The sequence below is a fragment of the Glycine max genome, chromosome 1, assembly GCF_000004515.6.
Source record: "Glycine max cultivar Williams 82 chromosome 1, Glycine_max_v4.0, whole genome shotgun sequence".
In the NCBI taxonomy this organism is placed as follows: Eukaryota; Viridiplantae; Streptophyta; class Magnoliopsida; order Fabales; family Fabaceae; genus Glycine; species Glycine max.
In genome coordinates, this window is record NC_016088.4 from 27,514,514 (window position 1) to 27,537,320 (window position 22,807).

The window sequence follows — 22,807 nt, forward strand, 5'->3', positions numbered from 1 at the left end:
AAAAATGTTTTTGTCATTAGTCATCTCCCACCGATTGTAGTTTCCTATGATGAACCTCTTCCTCCCAATATCCTTAGCAGTATATTTAATGGTCATTGAACCCTAAATGGCCTTTGCTTCATTGTAGGAGCAATACACGTCAAACAACTCATTAGAACGAGTAGTAATAATGGTGTGGCGACATACCTTGTTTGCAAAAGTCCATTTCTCAACGAGTCTATGCCAATAGGAGGACGCAGTTTGGGCTCGGTTAATGCGAAAGCAACTTCGCTCATGTCCAAAATGTCGTAGACACATTCCTGCCACCTTCGAAAATTTTGTCCTCCGAAAACCTCAATTTTGGAGACGTTTGGGGACCGATCTAGCATAGCTGACTTGGGCAGAAAAAGGTTCAAGAACACAGGGCTCGTCCTCCGCTATGTGGTTAGCCAATAAATCTCAGATTGTTGGTCATAGCGGTTGAGTGATGCAGAACAATAAGGAAACAGCCAAACCTGAGACATGTGTTTGACACGCTGTCCTTAAGGATTTATCTGCATAGTGTGCAAATCCCTTAGGATAGAACAGGCCCTTCCTATATAAACAGGTAATAGAAACTGACAAGGAAAACAAAAGAAAGATGACCCAAAGAGAGAAAAAAAGACAAAAATGTTCTTCGCTTTTGGTGTTTTTGAAAACTGTCTAGAGATGATATTTATAGGGCAAGAGAAACACGAAAAACAATAAGAAAATAAAAGAGAATAAATGATAATTTAAACAAAAAACGACAAGAAAATAATTAAATGAAAATATGATTACCATAATTGATTTTAACGGTAAATTAATCAAGGTTGAAAATTCCTTAATTTTCGTAATCTCATCATTTCAAATTCTATCACATTAAAACTTGATTTTTTGGATAAGCATTTCAAATTCAAATATTCTAACTCCTAGGACAACACTTGCTTCTCACATGTCTATCTTAAAAGCAAGAAAGGCTTTAGTCTTACATACTATATCAATTCAAGTACCAAAGATTAACATATCATCCATATAGGGAGGGGAAAATCGAACTATTTGCACTACATCAAACCCACTCGGTCCAATTTCATGCGCACGAGACCCTTGCCTCCTGCTAGCTAGTTTAACCGATCTTATCTCATGTAGATATATATACTCTTTGAGAAAAGCTAAACTATTCAATGTTAGACTTGGAACTTTTGAAATACTTCAAAGGACACGACATTAATAAATACTAAAGGAGCATAATTTCTAGAATTAGGCTAGCATAATTTCAGAAAAACTTTTCCATAATACACTAATTTGTTCCTTTTATACTTTCGATCCAAACCATAACTGATTTCATCATAATGTCATACTAAACTACGAATCCATACAACAAAGTATTAAACCTAGCCCAACCGTACAATTATCCAAGCAATCTCACAAAAAAAACCATACATAAACATAATTAGGGCGAAAATGGGTCAAAACCTCCTTTGACCATTTTCTCAAGAGGCCCAAATAGAGGGTGTGGTAAATGATCCCACTCATACCACTCCCAACCATCACACTTGGTAGGTTCGAGATTTTGTGGCACTTGCTCTTCTACTGCATCCACACCCACCATTGCCCTCATGAAAATGGTTACGTAGTGACACTTTTTAGGTTGCTCCAACATCACATTGTTTGTTACTGTCAAAAACTTTGAACTCCCTATGACCAACCCTGTTTCCTCTTTCACTTCTCTTGCTGCACATTCTTCAAAACTCTCCCCTGAAAAGTTAACATGCCCCCAAATTAGTTAGATAAAATAGAATTTAGTTAAAATCTACTGGTTTTACTCAATAAGTTTGATATAAGACCTCATACAAACCGTCTGCCTAACTCAATTAGTTTGATAAAAGGATTTTAATTATAAGTTATTATAGATGGTAGTTTTTTATTTATTTATAATAATTACTTTAAAAGATTTGCTTAGAGTAATTTTTAATTAAAAATTATTAGCAACAACATTCTCATCTAACACATTTTTTTTAATTATTAGTTAAAATTTATTAAAAACATGAGTAACATTCTTTTAAAAAAATTATTTTCCATTAAATTTTAATTAATGATAAAGATTATATTTCAGAGAATACATATAAAAGAACATGTTAAAAAATATATTATTAATATTTTTATTTTTAATTAATTAACGATATATAAATCTTTGTTCTAAACATAATACATGAAATTAAATTTATAAAATAAGTTTCTACTTTAAAAACTATGCAACACTAACTAAGATCGAATTAATAATAAAATATTTACATAATTTGCATAAAGTTGTAAGTCTAAACACAACCTAAAAATAAATAAAAATGATATAGGAACTCCTATTATAGTAGTTTACAATGACTCATTTTTATTATTTGATGAGTCTCATGTGCAGTGTTTTGGGGTTTTTTTTCCCTTTCATTCACAAAAAACTAATACTACTAACAAAAAAAAAAGTGTCCAAAATGAAATGTCAGACGACATTTCTTCTTTTAAATATAAAATAAAATAGAAGAGAGAAAGGGATTGACCGAATTCGAGGTGGCCGCCGGGAAGGGCGAAGGTGGCGTTGCCGACGGAGGAGCGGCGGCGGCCGAGGAGGACCGATCTACCCTTCAAGAGGAAAACGACCACCGCTACCCGCGGCACCGGCGTAGGGTCTCCGTTGTTATTGTTGTTCTCCATTTTTTTCACCTGATTACTCTGTTTCTGCTCCTCTATAGTCTATATAGTGAACATTCAATTTCTGGAGTGTTGAGTTTGTCCAATAAGTGGATGACACGTGATGTACTGGATTTTTTCCAGGAACCTAAGCGTGCTTGGGCTCAAAGTATTTTATTTTAATTAATTAATGCAAAAAGTTTCAATGTTTTGACTACTTCATTATTTGGAAGATACGTATCATAATCTTCTAAAAAAATATCATAAATTTTATAGGAAGATAATTATTATTTAAAAAGTTCAGTAAAATATATGTATACTCTGGTCTAATTTATTAATTGATTATACATAAATAATTAATGTATTAAAATTAAGATTAAATTATTTTAATAATAATTTTATCTTTGACGAAAATAATTTTTATTTAAATTTTATTTTTTAACTAAATTCTAAATTAGTCAACATTTTTTTTTTCAGATGAATTAGATGATTAAGATAAAAAAAAAATCATCATCTAATCACACATCCTTATGTATAATAAGAAGTAGTTGATTTTAAATATAATTATTTTAAAATCATATTAATAATAGTTTTTCTTTTATTAATTGATAGTGTACAATTTTTTGCTCTAACAATATGTAAATTCTAATTATGAAAATGAGTTAATTTTAATTGTGAAAATATGCAAATTAAGTGATATTTTTCCATTTCGTTCAACTTTATTTTTCCCATCTAATTTCTTTATAGGTATTTATGTTACTATGTCCAATATATAAGAAATAAATACATATTTCATCACAGGGTCGGCCTTGAGATTTTTGATGCTATGAGCTAACCGAAAAAAATTATATCCTTGTAACCATTTAAATTTTATCTTATATTTTTTTTGTGTCAAAATCATTAATAATTTGTTTATAATCAATAATTTTAAATAACCATATTCAAATGGGATTTTAAAAATTTTAAATTTGACGAATTAGCTTCTTTTAGTGTATGCAATAGTAGCAGCAATAGTTAATATTATTTTATAAGTTGTACATTAGGAAGATAATTAAATATTTTCAAATAACTCAATATCTAAAAGTTTGATTTCGATTCGTTGAAGTTTGAATCATAATCATTGTAATTTTCGGTTCAAGAACTTTGTTTCAATAATTATGTTAACACTAATAACAATTGAAGGAAATATTATGTCAACATTCAACATTGTACTTAAATGGTTTATTTATTTCTCAAAATTGTGAATAAGTTTTGTTGATAAGTGAAAACATTACTATCAATTGATTAATTACTGATATTGTTTCCCTAAAATAAATATATTGAAAATTATTTTATTTTTTATAATAATTTTTATATAATTTAAAAATTATATACAATTTTTCTTTTAATATTTACATAAACTATATAAAAATCTTGGTGTTCTCTAAAACCTTGGACGATCACCCACCTTGACTATCCTTAGAGCCACCTCTGTTTCATCAACATCAATAAAAAAATAGTTAAATTTAATTAATAATATTATAAGTGTTAATTTTATTCCAAAACTATCATAACTTTAAATAATTTAAATTGTGGGGTTATTTTTTAAAAGAGAAATTTTCCAACCAATGGATATGTCTCATTTTATTAATAATCCAATAAATACATTAACTTTTACGGGAAAGGAACATATAACATTAATGATGTGTTTTGTAGGAAAAGAATAAATAAAGAGAGGGGAAGTAGGTAGGTGAAGAAAGAAAAAAATAAAATAAAATGCTTGATAGAAGAATAATAGAATAAAAATATAAAAAAATATCCAAATTAAAATGATTTGATAGATTAAAAAAAAAACTAAATGAAGTTTAAACGTAACTACACTTTTCCCAAACTGTGCAAAAGACTACGAGGGTCATGAGGAGCAGCAAGGATAATTTTGGAACATTGCTCAAACAGTGTCAGCTTCCTCTCTTTTCTGCCTATGAGAGAGTGTAATTTCTGCATCATGAGACCCACTAAAATTTTAAATATTTCTGATGTCTTTCACTCAGGGGTTGAAATGAACTGACGTATCATGTATGTACCTTTTTATATTTTTCATTGTTTTGATTGATTTTTTTTTTAACCTCAAAAAAATTCATTGTATATCAGACTCATAACTTTTTTGAATTCTGACCTATTCTCATTCCTACTTTCACTCCCATCAAACTGCTGAAATTCTGAAACTTTCGTGCCTTTTCTCGCTCTTCTCTACTCCTCCTCCTCCTCCATGCTATTTTGCCGCTTCCAAAGTAACCTTATATAAACCTCAAAGTTAATTAAAGATAAAAAAATTGGCAATTAATACACTTGAAAGTAATTTTATATTTTTGTACTTAAGATAATTTTTTTATCTTATATAAAAGACAAAAGTAGTATATTTTACCAGCTAGTCATAATTAAATTTAAGTACTCATTTTATTTGAATAATATTATCTATCCATTTTCCGTGCTCTATTTTTTTTTTTGAGCAACCATGCCCTGTTTATTTAATTGTTTTTACATTTGAAATTATGAACTGGATTAAATTTATCGGATTCATCTATTTTGTGACTCTTATTACAAACTAATAACCAAATAACCCTGATATCAATCTTAACTTAAAAATATAGTTTTAAACCTTCATATACATTATTAATTGATATATTATTATTATTATTTTTAGGTTTAAATATATTTTTGATCTATGTAAATTTGTATCTTTTTAATTTTAATTCTATATTTTTTTATTCATTTTTAATTCCTATAAGTTTATGTTTTTTAATTTCCATCCTTGCAAACATTTTATTTATTTTTAGTCCCAATAAATTTATATTTTTCCATTTTTTATTAATGTAAATACGAATTTAAGGAGATTATAAATAAAAATTGAAATATTAAAGAGAATAAAATAAAAAAATATAAATTTATAAGGACTAATAATGAATAAAGAACTTACAAAAATTAAAATTAAAAAATCACCCACTTATAAAAATTAAAATTAAAAAATAAATTTAGAAAAATAAAAATAAACTACATTAATTACCAAAAATACAGTTAAGCCTTATTATTAAGGCGCGTGATTCCTACATCCGAAAACATTGAGAAAAAGATTTGTTAGATTTATTTATTAATTTACAAAGGGGATGCATATGATGAAGAGAAGCAAGACAAAAAGGAAAAAGAATTGACCAAGTAAAATGTTTCTAAACAAATCAGTCACACAATTTCACAACGGTCCCTTCCTTCGCGCCAGTTAGTTATTGTTTGTCACCTTATTATATGCCACCACTTTCTCCTCTCTTCCCTCCTCATTCCTCCAACGACACACATTAATACTCTCTTTCTTCTTCTTCTTTATTCATTTTTTTGTTGTGTTGAGTTTTTTGTTGTGTGTGTGTGGGAACATTACAATGACGGACACCACTGACGATATAGCGGAGGAAATCTCCTTCCAGGGCTTCGAAGATGACTGCAAATTGCTAGGGAACCTTCTCAACGACACTCTCCAGCGAGAGGCTGGCTCCACCTTCGTTGACAAGCTCGAAAAAATTCGAGTCCTTTCACAGGTTCTCAATTTTATTTCTTTTTCACTTAAAATTGTTGTTTTTCATCAATAGCCCACTTTCTTTTTTTGGTGTTTTTTTAATGGGTTTTGCTTGCTTTACTTTCTCCTAGATTGTTCCGAGTATGTTGTTAATGGTTTTAACGTTGATTTTGTGTGTTTTTAAGTGATGGGATTTAAAAAATTAGAATCCTTTCACAGGTTTTCATTTTTCTTCCACTTCTTAATATTGTTATTTTTTATTTTTCCTAATCAATACCCCACTTTTTCTTGGTCTTTTTTTAAATGGGTTTTTCCTGCTTTACCTGTTCCCATAATGATCCGAGTGTGTTATTAATGATTTTAACGTTGATTTTGTGTGTTTTTAAGTGTGGGGTTTTTCAGTTTTTTTTAGGCGTTGTTATTTGATCACGGTTTTCTGGGATGTTCTGTTTGGTTGCTGCGAAAAGAGAGAGGGAAAGCACAGTGTTGTTAACGCTTTTGACATTGATTTAGTGATTTTTCAGTGATGGTGTTTGAGTTCTTCTTTTCTTTGTACTTGTTCTCTTTGTGATTTCAATTTTCATCCCTGTTTTCTGGGGATTCTGTTTGGTTGTTTACAAAGTGGAGAGAGAAAACACATAGTTGTTTATGATTTTAAGGTTGATTTTGTGAATTTTTGGTGATGGGGTTCGCCTTTTTTTTTCTTCATGCTTTGTTCTTGTCGTTGTGATTTCATCACTGTTTTATCAATTAGGGTGCTGTTTGGTTGTGGAGAAAGTGGGCGAAGATTGAATGAAACATCGCATGCAAAATGCATTTACTGTTTCATGATGCATGCATGTGGGATTCTTGTTTTAAACAAACAAAAACTCAAATAATGACCGAACTAAACCTTTAATGCTGGAAATTAATTGCTTTTTTAGGTAGTTTTTGGGTTCCTCAAGTTATAAATGAAATCTTCAATATTCCATGTTCAGTTTGGAAATTTAATTGCTTTGTATCAGTTACAGTTTTTTCCTAGAGTGAATCATCATTTTGCTCCCTGAAAATGTAATGCATTGTCACATAAATTCATCCTTGAAAGTAAAGAAATTCCAAATAAGTCTCTAAAATTCATTTAGTTCCTAAGCATAACTACTTACTGTCATTTCGGTCCCTAAACATTTGTTATTATTATCATTAAGTCACAATTTTTTTAAATTTTTTACTAATGTGATGGACAGATTGTATTTTCAGAGTTATTTAGAATCTCCTAAGTTTTAGCTTTTAGGGACTATATGTTAGAACTAATGTAACCAACTAAAATGGTGGTTTACTCTTTTTTTTTTTTTTTTTGTCTAACAAGCAATAGTGCTAACAAGAAATGTAGCAATGTTGTCATCCAATCATGAATTGTCATATAATTGAAAGATTGACCTTTATAACAATTACTTTAAAAGTCACATGTGACTTTGTTTCTAATTGGTTCACAGTGTAACAATGTTTATGTTCGCTAACAATCTAGGAATTGAAAATTCCTTAACATTTTGTTTTGGTCTTTAGAGTGCTTGTAATATGAGACAAGCGGGAATGGAGGACATGGCTGAGATGCTAGAGAAGCAATTGGCTTCAGAGTTATCCAAGATGACATTGGAAGAAGCTTTGCCCCTTGCTCGTGCATTTAGCCACCATCTTACTTTGATGGGTATAGCTGAAACCCATCATAGGTATTCATTCTGGTCTCCAACTATTGTTCTCTTTTTATTCCATTAGTTGATATTTTTTCTTGTCTTTATTTGTCTAAGCTCTGTGCAAAAGTAAGCCACAATCTCTCCAAAATAAGCTGAACCTTAGACTAATAACAACATTGAGCGAATACTATACTTCTTTAATCCATGATTACCCCAGTATGATAGTCTTGAACAAGTTATGTTTGTGCAGGGTTCGTAAAGGAGGAAATATGGTTCTTACTGCAAAATCTTGTGATGACATCTTTAACCACCTGTTGCAAGATGGGGTTTCTCCAGATGAGCTTTATAACACAGTGTGCAAGCAGGTGTGTGGTTTTGTTCCTCATTTCTTGTTAATGAAAATAAGTATATGATCTTTCGCTGTCAATGCACTCTGCAAGCTGAGATTAAAGTATGTAATTATTTGCTTGACAATTATTTTGTTATTAATTTAGTGAAACATTACGTGCTTATTGCCAGTGATTTTAGCAGAATCCGGTTCTAATTGCTAGCGTTATTCAAAATCCAATTTCATTTATGTTGCCACAGGAGGTTGAAATTGTTCTCACTGCTCATCCCACTCAAATTAACCGTCGTACCTTGCAATACAAACACCTTAAAATTGCTGTGAGTTGTTCTATTTTCTGAATAAATTAAATTACTGGAGGCTTGAGCCTTTAACCTTATGATATAATCTCTCAAATATTATGGAAGTGTTTTTTCTCTAACTACTTTTTCACCTTCAAGCAGCATCTTTTGGATTATAATGATCGACCTGATCTTAGCCCTGAAGATCGAGATATGTTGATTGAAGATCTGGTACCATTCTTGAACTATTTCAATTCTACTTAACCACTGGTGTTTGTACCCCAAAAGTAAAAAATCCTCTAGTGTTTCAGGGTGGTAGATTATCTTCAAATGTGAAATGGGTAGTGGAATTCCTTTTTCTAACACACTTTATTCTATTCTCATCAATCATTTTGGCTTTGGTAGGTGAGAGAGATAACTTCAATATGGCAGACGGATGAGCTTAGGCGTTCAAAACCCACACCAGTTGATGAAGCTAGGGCGGGTAAGCTGCTTGAGTATTATATGTTAGATATAAAATCTTTTATTAACACTTTACTTTTTTAGGTTTTTTAGTTGTTCCTTTAGAATGGTCTATGGCCTTTTTGACCATGTGTTCAAGAGTTTTGTCCTTGCTATTCCAAAAAGGAACCTACATGAACATATAATAACTCAGTCTTTTAGGAGAGACAATCCTTGGCAATTTATACGTCATCTCTTGCATGATTTGATTCACTGTTAAAAAAAGAAGCGAAGAATCCCTAGGTTTAATTATTTTTCAATTTTCCCAGGATTGAATATTGTGGAGCAGTCACTCTGGAAAGCTGTTCCTCATTATTTACGTCGAGTTAGCAGCGCTTTAAAGAAGGTTTGTCATCTTTAATTTAGGTCAATTAACTTGTACATTCTTTCCCTTTAAGATTTTCAGTGCAATTTATCCTTCCTTACAGCACACAGGAAAACCACTTCCATTGACTTGCACTCCAATAAAGTTTGGATCGTGGATGGGAGGTGATAGAGATGGAAACCCAAATGTGACAGCAAAGGTAGCATCTTCAAATATCCATTCATGCTGTCTGTACTTTTACTATGTGATTTAATTTTCTCAAATAACTACATGATTCTTTTTCAACATGTGAGAAGTTTTCTAGTAGTGGAATAGTTGAATCTGTAATATCATTATATTATTGACAACCTGAAGATACTGCTTGTCATTTTGGAAAGTGCAAGTTTAATGATGATTGAACTGGGAAAACTTTAGACAAAACTAAATGAGCTTTTAACATGCAAAATATTTGTTTGAATAATCTTCTTGGCACTTTTCCAATATTGTACTTTTCAGTCAAATTTTATATTGTCTCAGGCTAGGATAAAAGAGGTGGGTAGTTTAGGGCAGTTGATAGCCAATGTAAAATTATGTTGAATGTGCTTTAGACATGAATACCCTGAGAATTTGGTTTTTAACTGAACCCAGTGGCATCATGTGATCCATGTAGCTAACATCACTATTGTTGTTATTGTTCGTTAGACATGAACAACAAAATGCTTTTTTTAAAGAAAATTTGCTTTCTGATAGTAATTGATCCATGTTTGACTCCATCAGGTGTGGTATAAAGCTTGATTGTGGTTGTTTTTGTCGATACTATAGTTTGAAGGATGTGCTTTGCTGTTTCAGTTACTAAAGTTTGTTGCCTGTAATTCAAACATTACCAATAAATTACCAGAATTTTTTTTCTTACTTAGGAGTGGGATTTTCTTGAAGAATATTTTTGTGATTTTGATTTGATCCTGTAATTCAAGTCTGATTGTGTAATTGGTTTTCCTTTTGTTCTTCAGGTCACAAAAGATGTTTCACTTCTGTCAAGATGGATGGCGATTGACCTCTACATTCGGGAAGTGGATGGCCTGAGATTTGAGCTATCCATGAACCGGTGCAGTGAAAAGTTGTCAAGACTGGCACATGAAATTCTAGAAGGTTTGTCTGTTTAGTTGTGTTTGGTGATAGCTTCTTAATGCTAATGGGCATAGCAGTCATCTTTTTTTTTTATATATCATGTGACCTCTGGATACTGTTTGTCAAGAAGTAACACTAGTTCATGTGCACAGGCAAATTGAACCACTTAAAGATAGTAGAGTTTTTTTTTTCTTTATTGTGTTAAATTATCATGTGAATTTGATTGTCCTTTTGAAACCCTTACTATTATCAATTGTCATATTTTGAATGATGATATTATGCTCTATGTATTTATTCTTGAGGCTTTGGTCATTCATTTAATCCCTCTTTAGTCTTCTTTTATGCATTACTTCTTTGGTGCATCAAGGCATTGTCCTCTTGGCTTGGAAATTCCTCTAAAATTATCCTGGCGTATCTCTTTTGTGGCCATACTAAATAACTCCACAATAGTTCGTAGATGCTAGAAAGTATTTTAAACTTTGGTATGAATCAGACTGTAATATAGGTACAATATAATATTTGATGATACAGTGCAAGTGAAATTGTCACTGTTATATCCTCAAAGATATCTTTGATACTCTTTCAATCCACTTTTAAGACTTGATGATTACTTCTTTCTCTTCAGAAGGTAACAATGAGGAGGATCACCATGAGCATTGGATTGAATCTATGAGTAGAAGTCAATCAAAACATCCTAATCAACAAGCTTCACCAATTCCAACTAAACTTCCAGCTGGTGCTCATTTACCCTCTTGTGCTGGGCCTGGTATGTATAATTTTGCACAAAATTGCTGTCTGGTTTTTTGTTTGAATATCCTGTTTTTAAATAGCATGTTGTTTTCTTCTAGAATCGCACAAAAATATTTACTTGTCATGTGGCTTCTAACTTTAATAATCTTTAACAATCTTTAATTAAGGAATGATGCCCATTTCTGATTGCATGAATAAATGAATTGGAATCCATCCAATCCTTAGAATAACTTCTCATGCTGTCATGCATGAGGAGTAAAGTGCAATTTTATTCTTATGCCAACATATATAAATTCCTGAACCAATCAAATATGTTATTAACTTATTATCTATTAGTATGAGGTTCTTCTTTGAATGTTTCATTTCATGTAGAAAAAGGTGGACCTGAGTATCCCAGACACATGCCAGGAGCTGATCACAAGCAACCCAATCACAAGGTAGATCAATTCAGTAGATTTCTTAATTTGCCATTGAATCCTAGACAATCCTAGATAATACATGTGTACATATATTCACTGATAGGGTGGTGAGAATTCAAGTTCAACTGAGAGCAATGGTGGCAGTCAAAATGTCCGTTCGCCAATACCAATTTCACCAAATTCCAGTTCTTCTTCATTAGTTTCAGTGACACGCTCTCCTTCTTTCAACTCTAGTCAACTTGTTGCTCAGAGGAAACTGTTTGCAGAATCCCAAATAGGAAGGACCAGTTTTCAGAGGCTTTTGGAGCCAAAGGTCCCTCAGCTTCCTGGAATTGCTCCTTATAGAGTTGTCCTTGGATATATAAAAGATAAGGTATTACTTCTTATTTACTTCAGCAATACTTCAAAATTGAGTGCATGGACACATCTATTCAGTTTCTGCTGTTGTATTTTGTACAAAACTATGTTGGTTGTTTCTTAGGAGTTATTAGCTTTATAACCTGGCAGGCATTTACTAAATGTGTTCCTGTATAGACTGTAGTTTGCAAATGAAATAAATGATATTGCATAACTTTTTGTTTGTTTGGGTTGGTAGAAACTACATTTTGGTTTAGAAGTGAAGTTGCACGGCAAATAATTTCAAAAGATAGAGTCCAAAATATTCTCCCAGTAAATGGACAATCTAAAACCATTGATTTTGTTTTTTTATCTTATCTTTATTTATGTTGTTGGGTTGATTTTTCCTTTAGGGAGAAAGACATGTGGTTATGAAATTAAGTCAGCAGAACCATTAAGGATTGATGTTATTGTAGAAAATGTTGTGGCAGATAAAGCTCTATGAGATTGATTTCAGCATATATTGATATTTTCTGTATTATTTCTAGATAAAGAGTGAAGGACTTTTGAACTTGAGTTTTGGCATTACGGATTCGAAATTCAATTGCCAAATGTCTTTGTGTAGAATGACAGATAGCAGATACATGGATCATTAATTTATATGCATTATTAGGAACGTTCCTGGATATGATGAAATCATATTGCTTTTTGGTCAAAGACTATTAAATGTACTAATCTTGAGATCAAACCTATTTGCTTTGTTCCGTGGCTTTCACAATGAAGATGATTCTATAGATAGAACCATATATACGTTTAGTATATGCATAGTATGAAAAAGATATTTTCCTAGTTTTGATTTGAATATTGTCTGTGGAGGATTTGTATCCTGGGGTGCCATTAAGACTAAATCACGTCAACATTTTATTGAATATGCAGATTTTATATATTGTCTTAATAATCGGCAATCTTAATTTGTCAATCTAGTGTAAGATAGTAACTGCATGCATCTTTCATTCTATGTGTTTAGCTTCTGAGAACTCGTAGACGGTTGGAGCTTCTTATCGAGGATGGTCCATCTGAACATGATCCCATGGATTATTATGAAACAACAGATCAGCTTTTGGAACCTCTTCTCCTTTGTTATGAATCTTTGGTATTCTTTCTTTCCTACCCTTTTACCCTCTAATATTGTGCAGAATTATTATTTAGCTCTGCATTTCTCCAGCAATTATGTGGATCTGGGGTGCTAGCTGATGGCCGACTGGCTGATCTGATTCGAAGAGTTGCTACTTTTGGCATGGTGTTAATGAAGCTTGACTTGCGTCAGGTATGTTTCAAAGTCTTTTGTTCATTATTGTTTGGATAATCAGTTGTGGCCTGAAACTAGCAGTGTGACAGGAATCTGGCAGACATTCTGAAACAATTGATGCAATTACAAGGTATTTGGATATGGGTGCATACAGTGAATGGGATGAAGAAAAGAAACTGGACTTCTTAACTAGAGAGTTGAAAGGGAAGAGACCACTGGTTCCTCCCAGTATAGAGGTGGGATGGTTATAAATTAGAATGTTATAGCAAATGAAGTTGATATTTAAAATTTTTTATGCTATTCTCTTTTCATTTTCAATACTATTGATTGAAGTTTGAGAGTTTATTTTGTTTAACTTGAGTCTACAATTTTGACTTGTTACATTGCCTATAACGTGCTTTTTGTTCTTTTTAGGTTTAAAGTGGAATAAAATGATATTTTAAAGCTAAACTCTAGATCTATGAACTTGGTTTATGGTGTAAACCTAGGCTACTACACTACACTTTGAGGAAGTTCAAAGTCAGCTAAAAGTCAATTCAAACTCTGATACAAATTTCCCCAAAATATGGACTGAAATTCCTTCTGTAACTGCCCATATCAGCAAATATTACAAACATCAACTGGTTCGATTAATCATACATATCTTTTTCCTAATTTCAGTTAAGGTCATACCCCTTATCAAAATATCTAGAACAGAACATGTGACTGAAACTGTATTAGCACTTCGACATTCCTCCTCCCAAGTTTTGTTTTTCGGAAGAGCATCATACTCTTGTTGCATTGCAGAAAACCAATCAGAATTCTCAAGTGCCTGTTTTACAGTCTTAGGTTCAGAATGAACAAGAAACAATGAAGGATGAAGTCTAGAATTATGAATTCCAGACTTGGACCTTGTTTGCCTAGGATGAGTGTTAACTGGTGCAGGGTTAGCAACAGGAATAGACTCAGAATATGGTAGACCAGATGTGGTGAACTATGAAGTCTGAGAGTGCTAAGGAGATGGACTCAGGTGTGAGAATGTTGAGAAACAAAATGTGATACTGCAGGAGAGTTGATTGGAATGGGGGAAAAACCAGGGGGAACACTAGGTGCAAGAGAGGAGTGGGAAGAAGAATGTTGGGATGATGGAGGAGTAGGACTAGTAGATGGTGGGGACAGATTGGGACTAAGACTGAAATAGGAATCAAGACTTTTTAATGGGTTAGGATAGGAAGGAAATAGATCAGATAGGAAAACCTAAGTTCATTGAGCAAGACATCTTTATAAATGTAGATTCTGCCAGTTGAAGACAGACACTTATAGCCTTTGTGGGAAGAGGAGTACCCTAAGAATAAACACTTGAGATCGAAAATCAAGCTTGTGTGCATGATAAGGTCTCAATAAAGGAAAGCATGCACAACCAAAGGTCTTAAGAAACTGAAAGTCAGGAAGTGTGACATAAGGAATAGCAAAGTTGAGGGAAGCAGTGGAGAGTCTATTCATTAAGTTGACAGCAGTGGTAAAAGCATAATCCCAAAATTGTTAGGGTAAGGATGCATGATGTAACAAAGTACGACCCAAGTCAACAATATGTCTATGCTTTCTTTCAACCACCCCATTTTGGTGGTGAGTGTGGGGACAAATAAGTTTGTGAGAAATGCCATGAGAGGCCAGAACAATAGAGAATGGTCTGTACTCACCTCCCCGGTCAGATTGAACACTTTTGATTTTAGTATTAAGTTGTAATTCAATCATGGACTTAAAAGTTTGAAAAAACAGACAGAGTTTCAGCTTTAGATTTTATAGGAAAAATCCAAGTGTATCTGGAAGAGGCATCAATGAAAGACAGTATTTAAAACCAGCATAGGAAGTTAAATGAGAAGGTCCCCACAAGTCTGTAAAAACAAGTTCTAAAGGAGAGTAGAAAAAAGTAGAAGAGTGAGAGGGCAACCTATGAGATTTTCCCATACAACAAGATGAGCAAAAGTCTAAAACTATTTTATTAGATGAAGAAATATTACAATGGTTGAAGACTAACATCATGACATGACTATTAGGATGACCCAACCTAGCATGCCACAAACTAACAATGCTAGGTGGTAACATTGCAAAATTAGAAACTACATATGAAACTTTATTTGCAACAGTATCAACTGCACTAGACAAGGAACTATTTGTGGCTGAGCTAACAAGAGGATTTGAGGAAGACAACAACAGAGATGAATGGTCTTGAAGCTTGAGATTGTGAAAGGAATAAAGACCATCTGCACCAACAACTCCATGAAGAAGGACTCTATTGGTCCCCTGAGATTTAACAAGACATATATGAGGATGGAACTCAAAGAAAACCGAATTATCTTTAGCAAATTGACTCACACTAATAAATTTTTTGTTATTGAAGGAACATGCAATAATTTGTGAAGTTTAAAAGTAAATTGAGAGTCATTAGGAGACATAAATGAAGTGGAACCAGCACCAAAAATACTTAAACCTTCACCATTTCCTATGAAAATCTGATCAGGGAACTCAAAGAAGGACTCTATTGGTCCCCTGAGATTTAACAAGACATAAATTGAGAGTCATTAGGAGACATAAATGAAGTGGAACCAGCACCAAAAATACTTAAACCTTCACCATTTCCTATGAAAATCTGATCAGGGCCATCAAAGTGATTATATTGTTTGATATTCTAAGGTTCACCAGTTACATGGAAACTAGCACTAGAATCTGAAATCCAGGTGGAGTTAGCATTTCCATGAGAGTTGGAATTGGTGAGCATAGCACTTGGCTGTCTTGAGGCTGGAGCAGCAGTTCCAGACTTGGAATTGGGATTAATCCAAGTGTTGGAGGTTCTGACAGAACCAGAGGAGTAGGTAATAGGTTGAAGTGTATCTGGATCAAAGAAGGTGAGGGATTCATGGGTTGAAAGCTCATGTCAGACTGAAAGTGACAAACATTCGCGGTATAGCCATACCTAAGGCAAATTTGACACTGAAAATTGGCAAATCTGCCACCACTGCCATGGTCAGCGAAACCACCACGATTACCACCGCCACGGCCATACAAACCCCGAGAACCATCGGAATCACCAGATTTGTACGAGTTAGAGTTCAAATAACCCAGAGTATAGTTCAAGGAAGGAGAGCTAAGCCCCTGAGTTTCCTTGTTGTAACGAACAAGGCGAGTTTCATGATCATAGAGTAAAGCCTCAATTTTAGCAATGGACGGCATACGGTTCTTGCTTTCAATAACGGAGATCGCCGGCGCATAATCGGACCAAAGGCCTTTAAGAAGTGCATCGACATACTCCTCGTGACGAACCGACACTCCAACATCGGCGAGCTCGTCAACATAACCTTTGATCTTAAGCAGATATTCATCAATCAATTTTCTATCAAGCGAAAATGTGCGCATCATAGTTCGCAATTGATGCTCACGAGACTTCGTCTGAAGACTGAAGTACTCGTGAATCTTTTCTCAAACCTGATAGGAGTGATTCAAACAAAGAATGCGTCACAGAACAGATTTCGAAAGAGTAGATTGGAGCCGAACAAGGAGTGTTTGATCCTGAACTTCCAACGCTTCATACTCAGGATTGACATGATCAGCTACACAATCTTCTTTGGTGAGATATCGTGGTGGAACAACCGGATTCATCCAAAATGTTGCAGTTTATGTGAATTGATTATAGGCTCAACATGCTGCCGCCAATGGAGATAGTTTGAATCATCGAGCTTCTCAGCGATGGAATTAGGAAAGGATTGAGAAACAAAACTCGGAGATGCGGAAGCCATGGACGAAAGGATCTAGGGATCTAGAACTTGCTAAGAGATAAGTGCTTCAAAAAATTGGCTCTAGATACCATCTAAGATAAGTTGAGAGAGAGGTTTTGTGTAACATAATGAATGAATCTCATATTATTGATTATCACAAAAGTTAGTTACAGAGAGATATTTATAGGACTCTGAACTAAGAGAGAGCAGCTGTTAATAGCTAAGAGGGAGTGCTGTTAGCAAAAGCTAACAGCTCTTACTAAACTGTTTTAACAGTTATACATATATATACTCTAATATCATGAGTTACTGTTTTTGATTGGCATCTTAATCTATTCTTTGTAGGTTGCTCCAGATGTTAGAGAAGTCTTGGATACGTTGCGAACTGCTGCTGAGCTAGGGAGCGATTCATTTGGTGCCTATGTGATATCTATGGCCTCAAATGTATGATTAACTACTATTATTCTTACAAATTATCATAACAAAATTTGTATAATTAAATTATTGAAACACTTTGCATCAAAATATAATAATTTTTTTTTCTGAATTCTTTGCATCTGATGTTGATAAATTTAGTTGTCTGATATCTTTTTCTGCCATTTTTTGTTTGCACCTGATTATCAGGCAAGTGATGTCCTTGCAGTAGAGCTTTTGCAGAAGGATGCACGACTTGCTGCTAGTGGAGAGTTAGGAAGAGCATGTCCTGGTGGAACGTAAGTATGGAAATGAAATGTTTATAATAGGTTTTAAAAGACAGTCCACAACCGCAATTGTGGTTAATATTAGCTGCATTTGTTCTGTAACAAAATCACAACTGTGACTGCAATTTAAAACCTTGGTTTACATTACTCACATGAAACTTAGCTATGCTATTTTGTACTTAATCTAACAAGGGTCTAGAGATGAAAAATTGTACTTGTAAATTGTCAAGGGTGTTTGAATTTTAATAACACGTGTCCAACATAGGCTGCGGGTGGTTCCTCTATTTGAAACTGTGAAGGACCTGAGAGGAGCTGGTTCAGTTATCAGAAAGCTTTTGTCAATAGATTGGTACCGCCAACACATCATTAAAAACCATAATGGGCATCAAGAGGTACTTTTTAATTACCTATTCATTTCATTTATGTTGTATAGTTGCTGTGATGTGAATTCATGTAGTGGTATTATAAATTTCTATGCAGGTTATGGTTGGGTATTCTGATTCTGGTAAAGATGCTGGGCGCTTCACTGCTGCTTGGGAACTTTACAAAGCTCAGGAGGATATTGTGGCTGCATGCAATGAGTATGGTATCAAGGTTACTCTCTTCCATGGCCGTGGAGGGAGTATTGGCCGCGGTGGTGGCCCAACATATATGGCTATTCAGTCTCAACCACCCGGCTCTGTCATGGTGGGTTTTGCTTAACTTTAATTATTACCTAACACTAACAGTCTGAATTTAAGTCCTACTTTCCTTTTAATAACTTAAGTTGTCAGAAAGTATTAAATTTATAGTTTTGTTATTATTTGACACATTTCTAGAATTCAGCATTACACCATGAGGTTTTAGCTAACTCAATGTGCACTGTTTTCATTGTTATAGAGAGGTGATGTAACTTAGAAACTTGACTTGTCATGCATTCTTGGTCTCTTGTTCATGTTGTTAAAAGTTGTTGACTGTATGAGAGTCAGATCATGAAATTGTCAAGTTTGAATATTACTTCCAATTCATGATCCTAGAAGAGCATATGGAATGTATTATCACTTGAAAGTCAAGTTATAAGTTGTTTAACTATGAACTATATTTTAGACCATGTTTCCATTAATCTCCAGTATGTTAAGTTGCTATTTGGATTGACATATGAAAGCAGAATTACAAGCAATGTTCTGAAACCAATGACGCTAATGTGTTACCTGATACATTGTAGGGGACCCTTCGATCAACAGAGCAAGGAGAGATGGTGCAGGCCAAGTTTGGCTTGCCACAGACAGCTGTTAGACAGCTTGAGATATACACAACAGCTGTGCTACTTGCTACCCTTCGTCCACCTCAACTTCCACGTGAAGAAAAATGGCGCAATCTCATGGAAGACATTTCAAAGATCAGTTGCCAGTGTTACCGCAATGTAGTGTATGAAAATCCAGAATTCCTGTCCTACTTCCATGAAGCCACACCTCAATCAGAGCTTGGCTTCCTCAACATCGGTAGCCGCCCCACAAGGCGAAAAAGCTCAACAGGAATTGGAAGCCTCCGCGCCATTCCTTGGGTGTTTGCATGGACTCAAACCAGGTTTGTTCTTCCTGCCTGGCTTGGAGTTGGAGCAGGTTTGAAAGGTGCTTGTGAGAAAGGACAAACTGAAGAGCTAAAGGCGATGTACAAAGAGTGGCCCTTTTTTCAAAGCACAATAGACTTGATTGAGATGGTTTTGGGAAAAGCAGATATTCCTATTGCTAAGCACTATGATGAAGTTCTTGTCTCACAGAAGAGACAAGAACTTGGAGAGCAACTGAGGAATGAGCTCATCACAACTGGCAAGTTTGTTCTAGCGGTTAGCGGGCACGAGAAACCTCAGCAGAATAATAGGAGCTTAAGGAAGCTGATTGAGAGTAGACTTCCCTTTCTCAACCCCATAAATATGTTGCAAGTGGAGATACTCAAGAGGCTAAGATGTGATGATGACAACCTTAAAGCCAGAGATGCCTTGCTTATCACCATAAATGGTATTGCTGCAGGGATGAGGAACACTGGTTAAGTTCTCAAGAGCTATATACAATTTCCCCTCATTTATGTTAACATGTTCCCTTCCACTTTCCCACGTTATTTTCTGACCGTTTCTAGGATTAGGTATATGCTAATGAAAGATAAATGTAGCCAAAAGGCTTAGTCAAATGTTTTGTTTCATACATAGACAAGATGAATATAGTTTCAAAATATGATGAAGCATTGTTTTCCTTGCATTTAATTCTCTTCTTACTAAATGACTATTCTTATTTCCTCTTATTTTTAAAATTTGAGTCCATAAATGTGAATTTGTGTGGACAATAACATAATGTAAATGTAAATTGCACCAAGGCCATTTATTAATTAAGAGTTAGGAAAGCAGATTCCATATATTCCTTATTTAATTTCCGCAGTTGATTGAATTCCTCATTTGCATCATATTCCATTACTTCTTATTAGGAGAGTTCAATTTTGTTAGAGTTCGGTAATCACTTAGCTTGTTATGGTTAATTACTTGTTAGTGTTCAATAGTTAGTAAATAAGAGCATCATGCACATTTTCTATATCCTTTTTACCAATTTATGTTACCTTCTAAAACTTATTCTCTCTGCCCCTGGCTTATGTCTATTATCTTTATCCCTCTCATCCTTAGATTACCGACACTAATTGTGACACCCTCTACCCTTACAATTATAACTAACTAATTAAATAAATCATACAAAATTTAATTAAAAGATTATAAACACATAATAATAAAAGAAGGAAAAAAAACATGCAAAATTAATTAATAATTTTTCTTTTTAAACACATTTAATTTAAATCAATTCAAAAGGATAAAGGTTCACATCCACTTAGTGAAAACATAATAGAATTTATTTTTTTAATAAAAGGTAAGATTATCCTGGCTCAAAACAAGGTCGTTCACTCTAAATAAATAATAGAAAGAAACTAAAGTATAAAAGTATAACGCAATTATATCATTCAGTAAATCATAACATGTGAAAATCATAATATGCGAAGTAAAATCCTATGCCCCAATGTCACACTTATCAGAGCATATCCCTATCACAGACTAAGTCTCTCCATCTCTAGCATGTGACTCATCATATGAAGCCTCACCTGAAACAAAGTGGCAATCAGCCCAAACACAAACACACATCGGGAGTGAGTTATCACATTCATATATAATAAAACATTAGAGCATGTGAAACATATAATACTTAAAGCTGAATGTATATAAATAACATTACTGCACAAAATCGCACACATTATTCACACCCATTCAAGTTTATACACTCCATAAAATAACATCAACCACAATTGTTAACTCAATGAAATTCAAACACAAGCGTTATGCAACAATTATACTAAGACTCAAGCCTATATGCAATGTGGTACCATGTCAGTGAAAAACAACACTGGGGCGCTTAGGAGTACATGACAAAGCACACCACACAATGGGTATACTCGGTCACTCTCACTAAATAACTTCATAAAGTGACCAGTCAGGGTTACTCTGTTTTGCGAGAATGCCCCAACCACATGGGATCTTAAAGGAGCACTCAAACCGAGTATCTTTACCCCCAAGGCCTAGACTCCGAAGAATCCGTTTGGGCCTCACCTTCCTGATTCAGGTCCAACCCCTAAAATATATATATATATATTTTTTTTACACGCAGACACTGTTTATGAGTTATATAATACCCACGACCTCACTCTTATATTTCAAACATATTTAACAAATTACGCTATAGTTTAACCCTTCAGGATCCTAACTAGGAATCCTACAATTTCCTTTAACACTGCGCATAAAAGTTCTCTCAAGGTAAACACTGGTCGGGTTACTGTATAACTCATAACTCACATGACAAGTAATATCACTACAAATATCAATCACACATTCATTCAATAACAATGTATCATAATAATAATAATAACATACAATATTTAACTTCAAGGCTTATAAACAAATAACTATAAAATACACATAAAATATATATATGTATATTATATTCAAAAAAAAAAATAAAAAAAAATATATATATATATATATATATATATATATATATATATATATATATATATAACAACATATAACAAAAAATATATTATCGTAAACGTGAACGTACATGTTATATATATATATATATATATATATATATATATATATAACATATAAAAAGTATTAAATATATATTAATATAAAATAATCACAATAATATCAAATATATCATTAAGTAAATACAAATTATATATAACAATAAAATATATATACTCATATTGATTTCTATGAACAACATGTATATCTATATTCTAAATATATTTCAACTAAGTTACCAACATCAAGAAAATGCCTAATTACAATGTGAATACAACTTTAGTTAATTTCCTTAAATGATTTTAGCCAATTCAATTATCCAACAATCCCTACACATATGAATTTCATGACGAGAAATCATCCACGTGAAATAAAATATAAAGTTTGTAAAAAGAAAACAGTATCAATATATATGTACACGTATACACTGCGGTGTGAAAAAAAAATAAAAAGAACAAGATTGAAAGGCCAACATATCTGGTATAAACAAAATCACCACCACACAATTTTTATGCTAATTATAAATAATTCTAATTCCTAAGGTACACACCTAACACAGGAACACATCAATCCTACAACAAACTCGCAACAGAACACCAATTGGTTCATCAAACACACTCAATCCACGATTAAACATGAAAACATAATTAAATTCATAAACATCCCAAAATAACCCAAAAATTGACCCTCTAGGGATCCCTACACATGTTCATTCTAATTCCCAAGCGTGAGTAACTCATCCCTTACCTCGAGGTAGTCGCTTAAATGTTCTTTGTTAGCAATGGTGGCATCTCTGGTGCTCTCTAGAGCTCCTCCTCTGATTGCTCTGTTAGGGTTCTTGTGCGTCAAAAAAGAAAAAGGAATAGAAATGTTTTGTAAAAGCTGCTCTAGGTTAACATTTATATAGTGGAGATTAATGACCTAATTATATTTTTTATTTATTTATTTATTAACTTATTATTGTATTATTTATTTATTAACAATTACGGCT

General features: G+C 33.3%; 2 protein-coding genes across 2 annotated transcripts; one reads left to right on the forward strand and one right to left on the reverse strand.

The window, feature by feature from the left end:
• Window positions 1-1,293: 1,293 nt before the first annotated feature.
• On the reverse strand, window positions 1,294-2,864 carry LOC100784492 (nudix hydrolase 1). The gene is made up of 2 exons (XM_003516817.5): window positions 2,550-2,864; window positions 1,294-1,755 (listed from the first exon to the last, which is right to left on the reverse strand). Exons 1-2 carry the CDS (start codon window positions 2,701-2,703, stop codon window positions 1,451-1,453), a joined length of 459 nt encoding a protein of 152 aa, XP_003516865.1. The 5' UTR covers window positions 2,704-2,864; the 3' UTR covers window positions 1,294-1,450.
• Window positions 2,865-5,636: 2,772 nt separating this feature from the next.
• Window positions 5,637-20,052, forward strand: LOC100785020 (phosphoenolpyruvate carboxylase 4). The gene is made up of 20 exons (XM_006573219.4): window positions 5,637-6,245; window positions 7,766-7,929; window positions 8,144-8,258; window positions 8,482-8,559; window positions 8,683-8,751; window positions 8,926-9,004; window positions 9,291-9,367; window positions 9,450-9,545; window positions 10,336-10,474; window positions 11,079-11,219; window positions 11,576-11,640; window positions 11,726-11,995; window positions 12,986-13,111; window positions 13,184-13,285; window positions 13,357-13,503; window positions 17,365-17,463; window positions 17,644-17,732; window positions 17,986-18,112; window positions 18,201-18,407; window positions 18,925-20,052. Exons 1-20 carry the CDS (start codon window positions 6,090-6,092, stop codon window positions 19,747-19,749), a joined length of 3,171 nt encoding a protein of 1,056 aa, XP_006573282.1. The 5' UTR covers window positions 5,637-6,089; the 3' UTR covers window positions 19,750-20,052.
• Window positions 20,053-22,807: the final 2,755 nt, after the last annotated feature.

Excerpts from the sequence above, each read along its gene's own strand:
- LOC100784492 (XM_003516817.5), bottom strand. The coding sequence starts at position 2,703 with ATGGAGAACAACAATAACAACGGAGACCCTACGCCGGTGCCGCGGGTA. Across the intron at positions 1,756-2,549 it reads CGGCGGCCACCTCGAATTCG|GGGAGAGTTTTGAAGAATGT; the intron begins GTCAATCCCTTT and ends TTAACTTTTCAG.
- LOC100785020 (XM_006573219.4), top strand. The coding sequence starts at position 6,090 with ATGACGGACACCACTGACGATATAGCGGAGGAAATCTCCTTCCAGGGC. Across the intron at positions 9,546-10,335 it reads ACCCAAATGTGACAGCAAAG|GTCACAAAAGATGTTTCACT; the intron begins GTAGCATCTTCA and ends TTTGTTCTTCAG. Across the intron at positions 13,112-13,183 it reads TCCTTTGTTATGAATCTTTG|CAATTATGTGGATCTGGGGT; the intron begins GTATTCTTTCTT and ends GCATTTCTCCAG.